Source organism: Hyposmocoma kahamanoa, unplaced genomic scaffold, assembly GCF_003589595.1.
Source record: "Hyposmocoma kahamanoa isolate Upper Pololo Valley unplaced genomic scaffold, ASM358959v1 134, whole genome shotgun sequence".
In the NCBI taxonomy this organism is placed as follows: Eukaryota; Metazoa; Arthropoda; class Insecta; order Lepidoptera; family Cosmopterigidae; genus Hyposmocoma; species Hyposmocoma kahamanoa.
The window spans coordinates 983,740-1,006,102 of record NW_020653477.1 but is presented as its reverse complement, the minus strand read 5'-3'; the positions used below and the strand labels follow the sequence as shown (position 1 = coordinate 1,006,102).

The 22,363-nt window shown below is 35.9% G+C and overlaps 1 protein-coding gene across 1 annotated transcript in view; it reads right to left on the bottom strand.

The window, feature by feature from the left end:
• Positions 1-18,953: 18,953 nt before the first annotated feature.
• LOC113240354 overlaps positions 18,954-22,363 on the bottom strand; it is a 27,106-nt gene continuing 23,696 nt past the window's right edge. Inside the window, exons 7-8 of the mRNA XM_026477635.1 lie at positions 20,056-20,217; positions 18,954-18,995 (exon numbers count right to left, since the gene is read on the bottom strand). Coding sequence (XP_026333420.1) covers positions 18,954-18,995; positions 20,056-20,217 — 204 coding nt within the window. The remainder of the gene's footprint in view (positions 18,996-20,055; positions 20,218-22,363) is intronic.

Here is a 22,363-nt window from a genome sequence, read left to right as displayed (position 1 = left end):
TGACCTGTGTGTACGTCTCCGGATATTCCAAAAATATTCTGAATTTATTGTAATAAAGATAATATCTCTAACCATGGAGCTGTTCCATTCGGTGGTGTGGGAAAAACAGTGAAACATCTAATGAAAATTGGTTTTGCTATAGCAAAGCTCACGTTAAACAGGTCCATTTGAAGTGAAACAATTGACGGCCTCCGTCAATTGTTATCGAATTCGAGCTGGCCAATCGGAGCGCAGTTGTCACCGTAATGATTTGGCAGAGTAGTTTTCAAACAAATTAAATGATATTTCATCTCTATTTCTGGTTATATACTCGACGACAATTCCGGACAATCAATATTACCGTTGGCGATCATCAGAAACCTGATGTATTATTGTTTGATTTTGTACTCCAGAAAATGTAATAATCTCTGCTGAATTGCCTCCAACCGAGACGTATAAAGGCCCATTTAGATGGAGAGAGTTTATCGCACGCTTCATGGCGATAAATCGTACGCGATTATCGTAAGCAATAATCGCCATAAGAGTATCGTATCGTAATGTTTACATTCAGGCAAGAACTAAAATCTCGCCTACGATTATGTCATACAAGATTCGCAAGCAACTTAATCGCCTCCTCGACTGTTTACACAGATAAATATTTAGTAAGGAGATTCTTGCTTACGAGTTTTCGACTTGTCTAAACACGATCTCGTATGACATTTTTTCAAGTTCATACGATTATCGTACAAATCGGTTCGAATCGTTTTGAGTGCGAGAATCGCCATTCGAGTTTAGTGATTACTGCGGTATTGACTACGGACATATCAAAATGACGCAAAAATCATTCAAATTTGGAACTGCTGATAATATTAAGTTCATTGCATTGTAGAGAAATATACATTTATTTTTTTCAAATTTTATAACATTTCTTAATTCAAATTTTTTTTTCGTTCTCGTTTCATTAACTCTTGTCTTAGAAAAGCAATGATAATCAAAACACCCTCGCGCACTGCACTCGTGGTAGAAACGGCTGGCACAGAAACTCGAAATACGATTTCTGCTTTCGAGTTCTGTTTACACGGAGACGTTCAATATTGAAAGGCGAGGCGATTATCGCTCACGTGGACGGTCGATAATCGCAAATGTATAGACGAGGAAAGTTTTCCATATTCTTTCGATAATCGTATCTTCGAGACGATAAACTCTCTCCATCTAAATGGGCCTTAAGTCTCATGTAATGGATTCCAGACTTGCGAAGCGTACTCAAAGTGACTCCGTACAAAAGAGTAATAAAGAATCTTAATGCATTTGATATTGTTGAACTTCGCCGATGTCCGAATAATTAATCTAAACGCCTTGGATGCCTTATTAACTACACAGTCAATATGCTTATCAAAAGTAGTTTGTTTCATGTATTTTAGTTTATTTCATTTTTTTATTATTGGAAGAGCAACGGCTATTTTTCAGAGAAAAAACTGAAAAAATAACGGAGAGCCAATTATAGGTCCACACCGATAGACACACATTAAGTTAATGACCATTAATTTATATTTAGTTACTATATAAGTAATGACATTTTCGGAACACTTAGTAAATACCTATTCGATAAAAAACAAAGCATTAATAAGACGCTTCACCGATGCAACACTAGTGTTAAAAAGGTCAATATCAACCCGCTCGGACAATTCATTGAAGCTGTTACTCGCACTTAAGAGATATGCATTCCGCCGAAAATTCGAAGAGGCCAGAGGTACGCACAAAAGTGAAGTCAATGTCAAAGATCATTTATTCCATAGGTAAAATAAATTTACACTTGAAAACGTCACATTTACATTACATTACATTAAGCTACTGCTCGTTCACTACGCTGACTTCCATGAGAAGAACGAGCAATAGCTTAATGTAATGTAATGTAAAAAAAAAACTTAAATGCAGTGGAATACACTTTGAATCAAATTTGTGTGGATTCTGGAGCCGTGTCATCTTTCCATACATTTTTATCTAACACGTAGTCTTCAGTTTTGTAATAAGAATAAAATAATAATTTTCAATCAAAATATTTTTAGTGTACTTTTTTAACTTAGGAAATTATAATCTTAATATATGCTCCGAAATCTTATTGTAAAAACGTATACAGTTCCCCATAAAAGAGGCATTTACCTTGGTTAAACGAAGGTACCATGAGTTTAGACTTAGCTCTAAGTTTAATATTATGGATATCTTCTTTCTTATTGAAATTATGTAAAATTTTACGTGCATATTTATAGTCATGATACCAGTCTCCTTAAACTTTTCTCTGAGAGAAACCCGAAAGCCTTGATGGTACACAGAATGAATCGCTCGTTTTTGCAATACAAATATGGTTTGAATATCTACCGCTTTACCCCACATGAGAATCCCGTATGACATTATACTATGGAAGTAACTAAAGTAAACTAGTCTAGCAGTACTAACATCGGTAAGCTCACGTATTCTGCGGAGTGCGTATGCAGCGGAGCTTAATCTGCTGCCCGGGGAAGATACATGTGGAAACCATTGAAGTTTACTACCTAAGGTCACTCCCAAGAAGATTGCTTTATTAACAAGGTCTAACTTTTCTCCGTTTATTTCTATGCCTGGACTAGTCGATTTTATGTTAGATAATTCAAATTTAACTCAATTTATCTTCTTAGCATTAAGCAATAAATTTGTTAGCATTAAACCAATAAACTACCTTAGAGAGGGTATCATTAATATGGTCATAGTTAATGTCATATCTGTCTGTCTGAAGTGAGAGACTTTGTAGGGGCTCTATGAGAAATCTTGGACACGAGTTTCGGGTAGCCCACGGCACCAGAAGCAATTTGTCGCAAAAATACTAGGTCTAGGAAATGAAACTATTTTTTCGGATTTAAATCGCGTATATTTGTTTTTTCAAACAAACCGACCGACGTTTCGGGCCCTTTACAGGTCCCATGGTCACGGTTGATTGAGGTGGTACAGTCATCAACCAGTTATGTCTAATATTAATGCAAGCCATCCTATTTTTTCACTATAGTTACAAAAGTTATAAATTAAATACCTTATTTTTAATTTTACAAAGAAACATTCCAATTTACGCTACATTACGTTTTACAAATTATTTTATTGAATGAATTTTTATTAAGTTCATTTTATTATTAATTAATAATAGAAATTAGAATAATAATATCGTCTTTGCACGTGTTCTATACGCGATATGCAGGTAAGGTATAAGGTATCTCTAATAATGATCTGTATAATAACTATATGCAATAAATTTATTCTGTACCTCTTTTTATTTATATTCCCGTGAGATAGTGATTTGAAATGCAGTAGCAGTGTTATAACACTGCTACTGCAAACCCAATGTTATGTCACGTGTACCGCTCTCTGAAACGTGCTCTACGCCAACATGCAACGAGCTACGAAAGTTTTAAGTACGACTTTCCACTTAGAACTTTTACTTACAATTGCGCTTTGGCAGACAAAGACAATGTGACGAAATTCTGGCTCACCACGTTGTCGGTCGCCTTGATTGAGACAAAATGCTTTTGTTGCGGCACACGACGCGACGTGATGAATAGGGAAAAATCAAGTTGTGTACCTACAAGACGGAGTTTACAACAAAAAATCGTGAATATAAACTATCGCATACAATTTTGTTGGACAAATTTCATATAGTATAAACAATGACACACTGTATAAATATGTTATTATTTTTGCAGTAGTTTTGTAATTCTCTGAAAATTTTTACCTGCCTTCTAGAAAAGGAGGAGGTTATCAATTCGGCTTATGTTTTTTTTTTGTATGTATGTTACGCGCTAACTGTGCTATTTGTGAACCGATGTTGTAGATTATTTTTTTTGTTGGAAAGAGGGTACCTCAGATGTGGTTCCATTTAAATTTGAAGAAAATATTCCACCTCTAAGGGTAGCAAACTAGGGGATGAATGACTTTTGAAGTCGGTTTTTATAGTAGTCTGTACTAAGATTATTAACTTTATCGTTGAAGATAACATAGATTGTGTCCCCTGGTTTGTTTGGTTTTGTCAACGACTTTTTTTTTGGTTTAGTTGGTATAGCGTCTGGCACGGTATGCTAGAAGACGTCGGTTCGAATCCGACCGGATCGAAGGAATTTTTTCTGAGTGTTCGATCTTTGTATTAATAATTATAACAAACTAGTAGAGTAAAACAATAATTGAATATCAATTCAATACAAATTTATTTACTAGTAGTATGCTTCCCAAATTTTGTTTAACAAATCGAAACAAAAAAAAAACAAAATTGAAATAAAAAAAAATAATTTCGTAAAAAAAATAAGGAAATAATAAACAAAACGAAAACAGAACAGTTGCAAAAATTAATTCAGCGTAATGTACATTGGAAGTATCGTAATGCGCACTTATTTAAAAAATTACCTTATATAAATAAGAAATATACTTCGATTTTGATGGAAAAAGCACCCAACTTCATTGACATTAGAAGATCGATGCTTTGCTCGACGCTGCATGCTTAATTGAAATCAATCCTTCAATTTAAATTCAATACCTTCCCATATCCAATCTAGCCCGTCGATTACTTCCTTCAAGAAAAGGTTGGCAGCACATTTTCTTGCTGAACTCTATCGTAACCATCAATGGTTTTTAACCGACTTTAAAAAAGAAGTCTTCGACTGTAGAGATAGAGAGGTTTTTTTATGTATGTTATGCGATAACTCCGACATTTGTGACCCGATTTTGAAGATTCTTTTTTTGTTGGAAAGAGGGCACCTCGGTAGTGGTCCTATTTAAATTTGAAGAAAATATTCCAGTTCTTAGGGTGGCAAACTAGGGAATGAACCCGGTTTCACGCACTTTCCGGTAACCGGTTTCAATAAAACTTGGCAAATAGATGTAATTCCACGAAATTCTGAGGTCGAATTTTTTAATATTCTGTGCCTACTGACATTATTAATGTAACATATTTATGTACGTGTATCTATGTGTATGTATATTGATGTTATTAATTATACGTTATATATAGTCTATTTATGTATATTTGTTGTGTAAGTAACGGTATTTTTTAGTTACTTATCTGTTACTTTATAATATTTCTCTTTCATTCCCTCTTGCACGCTGTCGCCCACTTATGACCTTTGCTCTCACTGCCTTGGGTTACCTGGAAGAGATCTCTTTTAGAGATAAGTCTACACATGCTCCCATTCTGTTCATTTCATATTTCTGTTGTATTTATTTGGTGCAGTAAATAATACCGTAAAAAATTTTAATTCTTAAAATTTCGATATAGTTTCGTAGCTCATATAGCGCATCCCCGCAGCGAGTTAAGAATTTGCAGCTGCGGACTTCTCTGCAGCTGCCGTTGCCCGCCTCTACCTTTGCGCCAGTCGTAGCTGGATTGAGGGATATTAAATTCCTCACAAGTCACATTTTTAAACTTCCCTCGACCTGTGCCCAGTGTAGTGGAAAAAAATTATGTAAAAATGCCAGTAAGTTACCTTGCTACTCCGCGAGCCCAGTGAAGGTTAGTTACACTCCAAAAGGAGGAAGTTCTGAATTCGACTGAATTTTTTTGTGTAATGTAAATATGTAGTAACGATGTAATTTATTCATATATTTGTTAATATTTTACCATCAAACTTAGAATAAATATTACTCTAGCAAAATTCTTGTCGTAATTTCGATTATTATTTATGTAACAGAACGTTATTCAGTCCAGTGCCTCTACCACGAGTTTACTGTGACAGATGTCCGCGACCGCGTAAATTACTTCATATTTTGTATGGCAAATTATACAGCGCCCCTAGCGGTTAGTTCTCGCTAGCGAGAACTGTCAACGTAAACTCACTGTAGAGACACTGACCCTTAAAAATGCAATATGTAACATAACAGTTTAAATATTAATTTACTTGATAATACAAATAAATACACAAAAATATTTACACAAATTATGTCTAATCTTAACTTCAAACCTGCTGTCGAAACTATCACTAGGCCAAGGAGTGGCACCTGTATTGATAACATATTATTTTCAAAAAACATTCGCGGGATACAGAGTGAAGTTCTTGATTGGGAAATGTCTGATCAAAGTGCACAGCTCTTAAATATTCCCGTAAAAAGAATGTGTAAATTTAATTACTGGTTTACAATGAAACGTGACTATAGTACAGAAAACATTTACAAGTTTTTGGAACACCTGACACAATTAAGTTTTAATGAAGTATTTTCATCGAATGAAGCTGATGACGCATATAATGAGTTTTTTAGTTTGTTCAAATTACTCTATGATCTATGCTTCCCTATTGTAAGAAGGAAAATTTGTACTCAGCGAAAACCCAAATGGATTTCACGTGGCATAAAAAAACTGTAGTAAACGTCGAAGAAATCTGTTATGGACCTATCGAATTTCAAAAAGTAATCATGACAAAGAAATATTTCGGAAATACTCTTTAAGATACAAGAAAATTTTAAAATTAACACAAAAATCCCAAAATAACTATTATATACTTAATTCTAAAAATAAATCTAAAGCAACATGGTCTGTCATCAATAGCACTAAGGAACAGTTTCCAAAGGACAACATAACGCAAATAACCGTCGATGGAAAAAATATTACAAATCCCAACCAGATAGCACAAAACTTTAATAATTATTTCATAGATCAGGTGCAACCTATAAATTATTGCTCACATGAAGGTATAAAATATTGTAAGTTTAATGGCTATAAATCGATTTTCTTAAGACCTGTTAAGCCGGAAGAAGTCCGTAAAATAATAAGAGACTTAAAGAGTACAAACAGTACAGGTTACGATGAATTAAGTACAAACATAATTAAAATTGTGTCTGATATAATTTCACCAATGCTAAGTCACATAATCAACTTATGCCTCGAGCAGGGTACATTCCCATCTAAACTTAAAACCACCATAATTAAACCACTTTATAAAAAAGGTCAAAGTGACATTATGAAAAATTATAGACCTGTAGCTTTGATACCAATATTTTCGAAGATTGTTGAAAAAGTGATTTTTAATAGTATTTATAATTATTTTGAAATAAATGACATATTTTGTAACGAACAAAAGGGTTTTCGCAAAAATAAATCCATCGAACTTGCAATTTATGAATTTTTGAATATTATTTATAGTAGAATGGACATGAGACAACCAGTAATGGCACTGTATATGGACATGTCAAAAGCTTTTGACTATGTGGATCATAACATATTATTACAAAAATTAGAAATTTATGGTATACGCGGTAATACTCTAGAATTAATAAAATCATATCTGAGCAATAGAACACAAATAACACAAATTAGTAGAATTTCTTTAAAAACAAAAATCGAAGGTACGTACAAATCTTCTCCAAGAACTGTGAAGTACGGAGTGCCGCAGGGCAGTATACTCGCCCCATTGCTATTTATTATTTATATTAATGATATGCCTACATCGATTCCAAATCATATGACTTTATTCGCTGACGATTGTACTATTATATTTGAGAATGAAAATGAAATATATGACTCCCTAGTAAATGTAATGACATGGCTAAAATCGAATAATTTATTACTAAATTTTGACAAAACAATGATTATGAATTTCAAGCAGAGAGGCGACAGCTCTCTGACAAACATAATAATTTATAACAACCATATCATAGATGAAACACAAGAGACCAAATTCCTGGGAATCTACATAAATAGGAAAATGCAATGGGAAGAGCAACTTCAAGTAATATGTAACAAACTATCGAAGCAATCATATGCTCTTTTTAAATTGTCTAAGGTGGTTAATAAAAACGCTTTACTTGTGGTTTACCACAGTTACGTAGCTGCAACACTCAGATATGGAATCTTATTTTGGGGTAACGCAAGTAATATCATACAAGTTTTTCGAGCTCAAAAGAGATGTATAAGGGCAATTTGTGGCCTAAAACAGACCGACAGTTGTAAAAATTATTTCAAAGAGTTAAAAATTCTGACTTTGCCATCCATGTATATTTATGAAACCGCCTTATTTATACGACATCACCCGGACCTTTTTCCCTTGGCCACACGAGCACGTCGTCTAGGCCAGCTACGCCAAAGAATTTGTAGAACTGCATTGCTTCAAAAAAGCATGTTCGTAATGGCACCTAAAATCTATAATAAATTGCCATTACAGATCAGGCAGAGTGACACTTTCGACGAATTTAAACGCAAATTATTTAACTATCTTATTGAAAAAACATTCTACTCCCTGGAGGAATTTTTGTAATTTTATTAATTTATAAAAGACATGACTGTGTATTGTAATTGATGACGTATTTTAATTTATTGACATTTGTTTAATTGTATCACTTTATTTTTAAATTTAAGATTACCTTGGTTTACTTTAATAATGTATAATTAGTTGGTCAATGTAATGTGATTTTTATTAATAATGTTTCTTTGAGACTCTACATTTCGTATGCCTTGATGGTACGTCATGGAGATCAATATTTTAAACGTTAACATCTGTACTGTTATACCCATGATGACGAATAAAATGATTTGATTTGATTTGAAACAATGAGAGATACAACTATAGACTCAAGCCTGTAGCGAGAGGCGTGTAAATTGCACATGCATGCTGGCAGAACAGCAAACATTGTGAGATCATATAAAATAATAACACGTGTGTTTCCCCGAGCCAAGATTTTCATTTACAATATCACAGTTTTAAAAATTACATGCAACTTCCGCCATTTTATCATCTCATGTAACATTGTGAATTTCATCACGACGCTTATAGCAAGAAGTATTCGTACTAAACATTCGTAAATATACGTAACATAGAAATTAAAGTTATGCCGTCTCGGGGAGTCAAAGACGGTTTAAAAAAAACAATTGAAGTGCCTAAAGCCTCGATTACTACCAGATAATAATAATAATAACGCACACACTCAACATAGCCCCGCACTAGGGAAACCCTGTGTCGCGGGTGCCATGGACACACACATAGACAACCACAAATTACACCCAAACTCACGAGAGAAATAAATGTAGGTTATACAAATATTTCTCCCGGCCCGGGAATCGAACCTGGGACCTCTGCGTGACAGTCCAGCATGGTAACCATTCGGCCACGGAGGCAGTCCGATGTAGCCGAAACTTACATATTCTTAATTTGAAACACTACAAAATCTTAATAATAATTAGATATAGCTTCAAATTTAAAAAGAAATAAAAAAATCTGGTTTGTTAATATAAATTAAACTTTATCCTGTTGGCATATCGTTGAAAGTACAATAACCATCAATACCTATTATTGCAAGTTACGACGTTTTGATATTATATTGAAATTTCAATCAATGTGCTGCTATCTAGCGGTTAATTGCCGAACGACGACGAATTGGAGCTATTAATTTCGTTCTCCAAAAAAAAGCGACCATATTGCAGGGATATAAGCTTTACTTTCGTTTTTTGTAACAAAACAAATATCACGATAAACAGACAATTGAAAATTTATTAAAATGAGACTTTTCAATGATATGAAATAACACCACGGATAATATTTTTGATACTGCTATCATTTTTACACTGCAAAACAGCACAATAAGGCATTTTCCTAGGATTTTACAGAATTTGCATGAAATAATGACACAATTATATCATACAAAGCGAACATGGCGGACTAACCTCAGACAGGTCTTTCGAGACCTATAATTGGTACGCGTCAGATGCTAACTAACCACTTCTACTGTGTTTATTGTTCTGTGGATTCAAACCGTGGACCAGTCATTCAAGTATCTGCAATCTTACCACCGCTACACATGATTAATGCGAGATCACAGACTTACAATTTGCAGGGAAAGAAAATTTCAACTTTCTATACAAATTGATAAAAAAAATCACATATTTGTTTCACTTGTTAGTATTGCTTTAAAAAAACACGACGTCTAATGTGCCAGACAACTACACTAATCTCAAACTACAGATCTCCCTGTATTAGGAATACCAGATCGACGGACTTCACTCCGGGACACTACTCAGAATACCCAGAACTAAATTAGTTCTGAATTTAGAAAAGTTAATTTCCCAAATTGCTTCTACCGGAAATCGAACCCAGGACCTCATCATTCAGCGCCCACGGACACGGACGGAAAATGCATGTTGGGTTTTTTAAACGTCAAAGAATGAAAGATTATGTAACTGATAGGAATTAGACAATTCTGTACATCATTTCAGATGAAACACGTCCTCTATTGAAAAATAGCGTCCCAACTTCACCAAGTCGTCGGCCCACCTTGTGAATGTGCCCCTACTATAGTCTGTCTCTATTGAAGACGGAGTAAAATGCCATTTGAAGGGTTGCCAGTTTTCATAGATATTTAAATAGTTATTCAGTTGTTGTCGATTGTTTTATCGATAGATTGTGAAAGAAGGTAAAATTTTGCCAATAATGACTAAATTGTGAATGATACGACGTTTTTATTATTTTTTATTCTTATTTTGACAGTTGGCCTACTAGTATCGAGATCAATTGTCATTCATATACATTTCAATAAGAATAGCCGGATTTTATTGTCTATATTTAATTAAAATGAAAAACTTTAAATTATATCTCCTCTTTGTATTTTTCATAAACATTGTTCTAAATACAACTTATGTATGTATGAACCTTAGAATAATAACGCATAGAAACCTAGTCCGCACACGCTAAGTGAGGCAAATTGAAGCGCGCCCAATGGGCCTACACGAGCGGGCGGGCCTTCAGTGCTCAAGGTCAACTTGCACCGCGAACAGTTCAAGAAATTTAGCTAAAAATGACGAAATGTGCGGTAAATGAGTGTAAAAATACGTCAGACAAACATAAAATAGATACTAACATCACATTCCACAAGGAAGAAACGCGTTTCAACTTGTATTTTTATATAAATATTCACTAAAACCGAAAATTAACCTACTACTAAAACTAGCCTACATGAATTTGATTTTTGCCTCACTTGTGACGGTTCGTTTGATATGAAACTATCATTCTATGCGTTATTATTCTAAGGTATGAACATAATTATTTGAATTGACAAAAATTGTCAATTCAAATAAACTTGTGCTCAGCAATTGGATGAATCAAATGAAACAGTTCGATAGAATATTTATCGACTGCAATCACTAGTTACTCGCAAGCGGGCAACACTTTTGCTACATGAACTGTCATTTTACTCCATCTTCAAAAAAGACAGACTACACGTCTCCCGGTGCGCGGTAACCAATTGAAATCTCTGCAGCCATCTGTTCTACAAGCGATGTACATAGGTCTTATAAAAAATTCATTAAAAAGCTTGTAATAAAGTGTAACATAGAAAAACTTTCTAGTCATTGGTGACAGAGACGTTCAATGAAAAGTCCACTTTTATCCAATGGAGATTGATGGGCTCGTGCAAGAAGTAATTAGTTGCGGCTCGCATTGATGCATTTAATGTATTCTATGTTAAAAATTGTCAGTCATTTGGCGAAAATATGCAACAGCTTCAGTAACATGAAGCGATTATCCCCTCAGATTAAAATTTATTCGCTGCAATTACTACAACCAAAATTATTACAACCATACTACATTACAGATATATATACGTAATTTATTTTAGTTTAAACGCGACACACACGTCTGGTACTCACTCGGTTTTAGGGTCCACTGAAAATCAGCGTCACAGCCTTGTCCCGGCGGTGACATTAGCTGAATGTATCCTATTACATACGCCACAGCTGCACACATGACATCTACTTAGTACAACAATAGTGTTGACCAGCTTTGTGGTCGCATAATTATTTATTGCTAAGATTTTATTTTTAATTAATTTTATTTAGTTTTCTTTTTGTTATTCATTTTCTGTTTGTTTTAGTTTTAATTTAGTTCTGTTTTATTTTTATTTTTTACTTTTTATTTTTTACTGTTTATTATTGTGTTGTGTTGTTATGTAATAAATGTATTCTATTCTATTCTATTCAATTACAACCCGCGCGTTTACTTGACCATGCAGAGAGCGATACTCGCTGCCATTGCAGTATTTTCGCGAGTCGCCTTCACTGTTCGATTTCTCAGTTTCTGGAGGATTAACATTAAAAATGCGCTTCAAAAAATCACGCTTAGAGCTTGTGTTGGTAGTAGAGATGTGCTCCGCGCCGCCGGCGTAAAATCGGTGTCGAGAAAATTCATTTTATTATAATGCAGTATTACTAAGTTTCTTTATGAATTATTTACAATATTTCAGTACAATAATTGCGCAGGTACATTTAAAATTAAAGTAGTGCCCTTCAGATCTTTGCAATTTAAAAGTGACACTGTAACTGTTATGGAGAGGCGTGTAGCTTACCATCAGACGCACGACTTGTTCTTCCCGTCACCTGATGTTATAAAAAAAAAATAGACACGCATACTAACTATTTCTTTCGCTAGATCGCGCAAGAAAGCTGGTGCTGTTGGACTCTCAAAGTCCATACCTAGTACATTACCAGCTAACTTTCAAGTTAAAGTGCAAAACACTTTGAAAATGATTACTAAGTTTATACAATGTTACACTACTACTAAAATTTTCTATTATAATAATTAATATAAAATAATTATTAGTCAGTCAATCTAACAACATTCAATCTTTCTACATGACCAAACCATCGATTCCTTCTTTAATACCGCAACGCTGTACAAAGTTACGCTTATACAATGTTTTGGGGTTTTTAACACTGAGCCGAAAAACAATCAGACGCCGCTGTCGACGATTTTGCGATCGGCACATCTCTAGTTGCTACCAACCTTAATAATTGTTGCTTGGGGTTGCCAACATGCACTCGCTGCGAATAACCTGGTTCGATAGATAACACGCTTCTAAAACTTTCAAGAAACATGCAAATTAGTGCAATTTCGCAGCATGTGATCGACATGCGGCGAGTTGTTGAAGCGAGTTCATTGTAGTAGATCCCCGCGAGGAAACTTGATTTGTGTGATCAAAACTTAACGCTACGACTTTCATAAACTTGAGACGTTATCATTAGGCTTCATGTCTATTATCGCACCTTGTCTTCAATTAGCTGTCGCCAGCGCAATGCAAGGAGTGGAGCGCGCGGAAAAACGGATAATGTCACGTAACAAAACTGACAAACCTAACAAAACTGAATTTAATTATTAATAAATATAAATTTAATTTAATAAGGACCTGTAGCGCTGGTGAGCGGACGCAGACGGAAAGTGCGTAAGACGTATTCATTCATGCCCATTTAGTGCCATACAATTGCTATAGCGGTAGTATTTATGGTAAGCATCAACAATACAAAACATATGAAATGACTTAATACTATTGGAGTTAACAAAACGATAGCGCGTTTCAGAGTACAAGTAATGCCATCTAGCGGTGACGCGACCGAGAACTCTACTGCTGCTTAAAACATCATCACATGCGTTGCTCTGATCCCAATAACACCTGTGTTATGGAAATCGGAAACAACGATGGTACCACAAACCGAGACAATATAGAAAAGTTTTTCTAAAACCGGTGTGCAAGCCACTCGATCACGGAGGTCGTCCAAGAACTACAATTAGAACTGCATGCCACATAGTGCGTTGAAATGGCGCGTTGAAGGGGTCAGGAGACGAAGCGGGGAGGGGTGATGCGGTGACTAAGCAAGCGGCGTTACGTTGCGACATTGCATGCTCGTGTGGTAGGGTTGAAGTCATAACGTTGCAACGACTCAATGAACCCCTGATCTAGCTCTTAGACGCGCGCTTAAAACTACACAACTTTTATTCATACATAGGCGTTGGCGTTTACATGCGACATTAAATGTGATGTTGTCATGTGAACCAGCCCTTACAACCTCTTTAGTTTAATTCTACTCTCGCAACAAAAAAAAACACAACTAACACTTTCATCAAAATTGAATTATATATTATATATATAGTCGGGATAAGGAAAAACGGCCAACCCACTTAATTTTTTGTACAAATCTATCCTTTAATATCTCTTGGCGCTTTGGTCTCGGATGCCAAGTTCTACTTCGGGTTGCTAAGCTAGCAAAGTAAGTAAGTAATATCTATATCTCTCTGTTTCAAAAGGCACAACTTATATCAAAGGCATATGGGACATGTCAACTTATGTCTCAAGGTGACAGGCGCAGTTGGAGTGCCGCTCAGATCTTTGCGATTTAAAACTTTGAGTGGCACTGAAACTGTTATGGACATAACTTGGTCGTCCCGCCACTTGATAATCATAAAAAAAATGAGATTTTTCTAGTTAAAAATACTGATATCAAAGGATTTTACTTAGTAATTTATGGAATTCTGCCCTTATTATGTAGTTCAATTACAATAATTGCTTCTTATATACCACAAAAACTCACAATTAACTATAATTATGCCTTTTAGTTCCATTATAAGTTAACTCATTGTTAATTAAAGTTAACAATGCCTAAAATAATAATAATGCACACACTCAACATAGCCCCGTACTAGGGAAACCCTGTGTCGCGGGTGCCATGGACACACATATAGACAACCACAAATTACACCCAAACTCATGAGAGAAATAAATGTAGACCGTACAAATATTTCTCCCGGCCCGGGAATCGAACCTGTTACCTCTGCGTGGCAGTCATGGTACCCTTTCGGCCACGGAGGCAGTTAAATAATATTTTTCATATTTTTTTTCTACGAAAATTCTTTTGCCTGGCCTTATTTCCATTTATTTGGGGTCGGCCCTTCTGATCACCCATCTCCAAAACGGTCTGTCCTGGGTAGCTGTGGTCTTAACTGATGCTCTCGCAGATCTTTATTAATAAGGGATATCCATGTGAGACGGGGTCTACCACGTCCCTAGGCTGTTTACTCATGTCAAGGACTTTCCTTGTCATATGATCAGGCGGTCGTCAAACATGCTTGCCCGCAGGTTCGCCAGAGGTACGGCAGCAGTTAAGAAAATATTGTTTCAAGCTTACTGCACACCAATGTACACTAGCGCTCTGTGGAAGAGTTACACTCAGTGCTCTCGGAATGCTCTATGCGTGCAATACAACAACGCCTTTAGGACGCTGTTGGGGCTGTCACGTTTCTGCAATGCCTCAGCCATGTTCACTGACGCGCGCGTAGATAGTTTTACGGTTGTTGTACGTAAAAAGTCGGCGTCGCTACTGAAGAGAATACGTGACAGCCCCAATAGCCTCCTGAAGTCAATTGCTGACAGGAATGAGTGCCCAATTATGCGGCACTTAATACATAATACACAGTCCCTGGTAAAATATAAGTACTAATATAGTTTTAAGTCTGTACCTACTAACATTTGATTGGATCTCAGTTGTCTCAATAAATAAAATTTTATTATTATTATTATTATAACTTGTCCGTACCATCAAAGGCGGCCACTTAAAGTGAGGCCAATCCCGGAAAAATTGCTAGATACTGCCTCTGATGTGTATGTTTTTGACGTAGTCTAATCTTGTAACGCCGTCCGCTCATCTTAGAATTTTCATTCGTGTATTCTATTTTCTTGCAGCTTTTTAGTTAGTTATGGAAGAAAATTAAGGTTTAAGAAACAACTTACATTGTCTGTCGAACGTATTTGACATTTTATTAATTAACATGTGTGTAAAATATATTCTAACTAATATTGTTTTTATCAAGTAAAGTTGCCTGCTTATAGGTATTGTATAGGATATGTCACAGAGAGCCTGCGATAGAATTGCACGAATTAATCCCGCCGTCCCCTTTCCATCATCGGGAGACTGCACGTTGGCTGGTATTCCAATGTTGAAGATATTCCAAGGGTCCACACGAAGCGTTTCGCTTCTGCTTTTATATGGCGAACGGCTCGAATCCCTTGACTGCAGGCATCTTCCCTGAACGCTATAACTTGGACATCTTCAGGGCGACAGTGAATAGACATTATTTAGGCGTGCATGCTCTATCGTCGACCCCATCGTCACTTTCCATCAGGTTCTCATCTGGAGTCAAAATATGTGAACTATTTGTTTTCTGTAAATAAAAAGTTTCCAAATGTTTACAATTTTATTACAATTACAGGCGTGTCACTTATCATCAGGCTCACTAGTTACACATCCGGCCACTTGATGTCATAAAAAGCATAGCTGACACGCAAACTATAAATCAAACTCTCACAAAACAGCACTTCTGAACGCTGCTACGACATACGAGGCCACCGCGTAGCGATTGTTTGCAAGCAACATTAGTTTTTGCTTTGCGGCAACCAAAGAGCGTTTTCAATGCAAACATGGCGATGGAGAAGCGGACTGTTTCCTTTGATCGCTTTCGATATTACCTACTAGCTAATTGCAAAATGGCTTTTAAAGGAATTATTTACTTTTATTCTTCTCATCACGCTCTATTATTCTTTCTGCTATATTTTATTGCCACTCTTATCATCAGCTTACAGATATATAATAAGTAAATACATAAATATCTTCTTTAAGAAAAATAACGCCCGAGAAAACAAGATTAAAAGTTTTCCCGCACGAAAATTACAATTTTTATTTCCTACGAAAGCGAGCGCGGTTATGAAAGCTGCATTTGCAGCGGTGACACCGCTTAATTTCGTTCACAAGAAAAATGCTGCAGCTTAGCTGGCTTTTTAGCAACAATGTTTGCTTTTATGTTACAGTGACTTGTAGGTTTCAAATATATTGAATGTTTATGTAAAAGAAATGACAAGAAAAAATTCTTTTTGTAATAGCGCCAAAAATTTACAATAATTTACCGAAAATACTAAGGTCTCAAAAAATCTTATTCTATTTAAAAAGCAATTAACATCAATTTACCGATTAATAAAATATAGGTGTTTATATGACAAATCTCGAACTTCATTGTGAAATATTTGACACTTGTTTATTATAACATTATTTTACGATTATTATCATTAAAATTGACCCGAATAAATATTACAGCGTTTTTTAAGATATCAAGCGACAGAACGAACAAGTCGTGCTGCTGGGAATACGCCTACCCATAATAGTTGCAGTTTAAATCATTGACTGACTTATTAACTATATTTATATATACTTATTAACTAGCACACGTGACGTGTTTAAAAAAACGTACGACAAGAAAGTTTCGTAAAAATAGGCTTTTTGTCTTGCCGATTGTACAATTTTAACAAAATATATTTATGCCAATCGAAATATCTTCAAAATTCATGGACGGGGCTTCAAGGATCATTTTCCTGTATCTATGACGGCTAAGGGAGCTGCCCTTGCTGACCCGTCTCAAATTGCCACCCTGCAAGAAGGCAAAGACCTACCCACGATGCCACCGCAAACAAGAGCACCTTAAAGACCATGACCGCTCCCATGCGGTTTTATTATTGTGATTATACGTTGCTTCTACTATCACTAAACTCCACGCGTTCCAACCATAAGGTTGATTTTTTAATGTAGACGACGACGGACAATAGCGACCACCGTCGGCTTGCTTATTCTTGTCCACCAATAGCGTTTAGGGGCTTGATCATTATTTTTATTATAAACAAAATGGTTTCACAGAAAAGGAATAGTGTTACCTTTGTCGATGATAGTACCTATGCCTTGTATATCAGGCTACGTAATATTTGTGAATGTAAAAGATCAACGTCTCTTAAAGAAAACATGAACCGAAAAACCCTTGAAAAATGTGTCTGAACTATCAAATAAACCTCTTGAGGCCTGTCATTAGTCCGTGTCAAACATTGACTTACTTAATTACATATGGACGTCGGGTCCGCGCTAAAAAGTGTCCGAACTTATAGGGCGTTAAAATCGTATACAGAGCGTCATTCACGCTTTAGTCTTCGTTTGTTCAACTGACAGCGAAGCAAGCAAAATTAGACAGTACTGCGATGACATTACAATTCAAATTCAACGTTTTAGCTTTTTCATATTCCTTTACATGTCACTACGTTTAAATAGGTTGACTTGGGACATTTTTTCGTTGTTTTTGTATTAGATCCGTCGTCCATTTATTTGTAAGTCAATGGTGTCAAATAATCATTTATTCCATAGGATTTTTTTTTATAATATCAAGTAACGGAACGAACAAGTCGTGCACCTGATGGTAAGCTATAGGCCTGTCCATAACAGTTGCAGTGCCACGCAAAGTTCTGAGGGGCACAATCACTGCACCCGTCACCCTGAGACATAAGTTGACAAGTCCCATGTGCCTGTAGTTTCAGCAGCATCCTTACCCTTCTAAACCGAAACGCAGTAATGCTAACATTACTGCTTGGCGGCAAAAATATGTACTCGTTCACTGTGCTGACTTCCCGAGAACAATATGCAAGAAACTCTACGGGTTGCTCTTTTCAAATAAACTCAAATGCTATGGAAAATACACTTTGAATCAAATTTGGAATCTAGAGCTATGTCGTCTTTCCATACATCCGTATCTAACCTAACACGTAGTCTTCGATTATGTAATATGACTTTTTAATTAAAATACTTTTAATATAAACTTAGTTAGTGGAGTCCAACAGCGGGACGTGTAATTTGTTTTTTTGTTTTCGTTGGCAATGATATTTTTAACAGTCTATAGACGTCATTGACGTTACTTAAAAGACGAGTACCAGTAGAGCATTGTTTCTCCTCAGAAATAAACTGAAATACGATAACCATTCGTCCTATAGCTCTGTAACCACAACTCACATAACAATAAACAAGGAGACAATCGTCGCCGTCTAATTTATAACTCATTTACTCCTGAGACGGCAAACTTCCAATAACCCCAAAAGGGACGTCAAGGCAAACACTACACACCTTTCAGTACGTGTTTGAGCGAAAATGTGTATATTCGGGCCGTGGGATACTCAAAACTCATTGTCCCAATACTTTGTTTATATGTGCCCTAATGGCGTATAAATTAATTTCCTGAGAATTATGTATGTTTAATGAGAAAATTGAACACAATACATTCATTGAAAGAGACAACAAAGAGGAGAAATCACTTTAATTAATAAGTACACGAAAAGTTGCACTACAGATTACGTTTGTTTTAATACATCACAGCGAAGAAAGAATAAGAAGATCGCAATACCTGAAACAAAAAAGAAATGTTTTTCCAATATTTCATTGTTTCAAAAGTATCTTTGAAGGCGCATTCAACACATAATATCTGGTCATACAAACTCTCACTTGATAGCGTCGTGAATCACAACAAATTTTTTACAAAAAAATACATTACTATCAATTTTGACCATTTTTACGTATCACAGTGTTTTGTAAACCTCAATTTTTGGCGTGTTTTTTTGTACCCTAGTGCAGCTGAATTTGCGACGAAAAAATTACCTTATGCCAAACAAATATATTATATTATACTAATATAGTGTAAATAAATATAATATGATAAAACATAAAATGTAACTATATGTTCCTTTGTCTGTGATCATTTAAAAAATCATGTATTACGAGCAAAATTATTCATAGTACGTATTTAAAAGACACTTAATGAAAATATAATTCTAGACAAACTTTATTAGTACAAAATTTCCTCAAGGGCCGCACTCTAGTGCATCTTGCTCAGAAGGCTGGCAACATTTCCTCTTTGAATAGCTAAACTTATCCTTTAGCGGAAGTAACTGCCAGCCTTGTGGTTACCGAAGGCTTCTACGAGGTGATCTAGCTGCTCGTTTGCTAGAAGTTTCGCCTGTGACCACAAGGGTTCCAGGATTTGAACAGCAAAAGGCACAACAGTCGAGCACTGAACAAGGTTGGCGTATTTGAGCCTTTTCTCGAACGCTCTGGCCACAGAATCTGCGCCGCTCACGGGAGGCTACAGTGTCCACACAGGTTGTGTCCCACACTAGCTGTCTCCCTAGCTTCTATGAACCGACAGCTGCATGATAAAATATATTCAAAAAGAAACGAAAAGAAAATAGAACAAAAATTAATGTAGTGTACATTTACAAATGTTTTAGTAACATAAAAATTATTTGTCCGACTGAATGCACAGAATGAAATATTGTAGTTATTAGGTAGAGGTCCGGACCTTTAGTCTGTAGAAAGTAATGAGAGGAGGATTTAGTCCGACTTTCCAGTGAAATTAGGCATACAATCTGGTCTGAGCTGAATATAACAACCCAATCAAGGAAACTTACCATTATAAAATTATTATAAGACAGTACCATAATACCGAAGGCAGTCATACACACTGGAACCTGACTGCATATAAGAGTCATTATAAAGAGATGTCGAATTTTCTTGCTTAATTTCGTTAGTTCCCAGCCGGAGTGAAAAATTGCTGTGGGGATCATCTCTGCCTGGAATAGGAAACAGAAATGTTACTAAAATGCTATCTAAATATCTAATACTAAAATCATTGAGTCTTAAAATCGTTAACTCCTAATAAATCATGAAAACGACCGTAAAATAACCTGCAATTCCAATGTAATGGTCGCTCATTGGTGCTTCTCAACTACGGTATGTACTTATGACTTACAACATGAGTTTGTCCAGGGAAGTACCGCCTCCTTACCTATTTCTATAGCATTAGTAATTGTAGCAGCCACAGACGTGCCAGAATGTCTAACCCTCTTCCGACATTCAGGCATGTCTTAGTGCAAGCAAAAGTAACAATCATGCCTTGTGAATCAGCATAAATACGTAGCTCAAACAAAATATAATAATCAGTCATTTACCAACCCACGACTCGTCTATCATTCTCCACCAAACTACCATGGCGAAGTGGTGACCACCAACACCTTTCACCTGCGCCATGGTAAAGTAATAATAGCGTATTGTTACTACTCAAAAATAAACTGAAATCCCATAACCATTCGTCCTATAGCTGTGTAACCACAACTCATATAACAATAAACAAGGAGACATTCGTCGCGTTCTAATTTATTCCTTATTCACACCTGAGACGGCAACTTCCAATAACCCCAAAAGGTACATCAAGGCAAACGCTACACACATTTTAGCAAATGTTTGGACGGAAATATGTATATCCGGGCCGTGGCGTATGTACTCAAAACTCATTGTCCCTACCTACACTTTGTTTATACGTGTCCTAATTGCGTGCTAAGTGTTATGACGTCCCCGATTAACAGTAATGATCCTGGAGAACTGCAGGACCGTAACATTTCAGCATTAAGGACGTAATCCATCAACATAAGCTTTAGTAGCAGCCTTGCGAAAGAGTTCGTCCAGGGAAGTACTGCCACCTCTTCTATTTCTGCTGCCAAGCAGTAGTGTGAGCATTAATGTGATCCGGTTTTGAATGGTAACGGTGCTGGTGAAATTACAGGCACATAGGACTTGTCAATTTTAAGTCTCAGTATGATGGGTGCAGTACATCTCAGATCTTTGCAATTTATAGCTCGGAGTATTACAGCGCAACTGTTATAGGTAAGCATGTCGCTTACCACCAGGCGCACGACTTGTTCGTTCTACCACTTATTTATTTATTTGTTTATTCATTTATTAATTTATTTAAACACAACAAGTGTTCGCAAACCATGTACAATATGAATTTAATATTACAACACTCTTTAGCTTGGAACAGATGACAATTGTGCACAACATTTAAATGAAACAGATTTAGTTAAATAATCTCAGTACAGAGTACTAAAAAAACCGACCTCAAAAGTACGTGGAATTACATATAATTACCAAGTTTTATTGAAATCGGTTACCGGAAAGTGCGCAAACCCGGATTCATCCCCTAGTTCGCCACTAGACGGGACTTAACACAGGAGATAATAAAAATCGGTTCTCACTACTCAAAGTATGTTGAGAGAGAAAAACGCCTTGAATTAAAGAATAGCAAAATCAACCATTAAAATAATTGCTCATTATACTAAAATTTAGGCGCAATTTATAAAAATGACTCTTCATGCGTGAACCACCCTTAGAGGTGGATGATTTTCTTCAAAATTAAATGGGACCACTATGGAGGTTCCCTCTTTCCAACAAAAAAGAATCATGAAAATTGGTTCACAAATACCGAAGTTATCGCGTAACATACATACAAAAAAAACATACAGTTGAATTCAGAACCTCGTCCTTTTTTTAAAGTCGGTTAAAAATGAAAATGCACGTTTATAAAATTAAATGAAAAAAAAGAGAAGTTAAAAAAGAAGCAAAGTGAACGCATCTTGGACCTAGTTTTGAGACCTCATAGACGCTGTAAATTATTTTAAAGATTGGTGGAATACATCTACCTCAGAGCTAACCTTATTATAATTCCTGCACATACGAAACAACGGGTCATTGTACGACACGTTGTATGTTGGTAGTGGCACATAAAAAAAATTTGCGTACGGTATCTTCCAATCATAATTCCAACCCGATCTGACAATTCACTAGCATCCCACACAGAGTTAACCAATTTATATAACACGACAAAACTGTGCGAAGAGCGTCTACTACCTATCTTCATGTGATGAGAGCCTACGTGCTTAA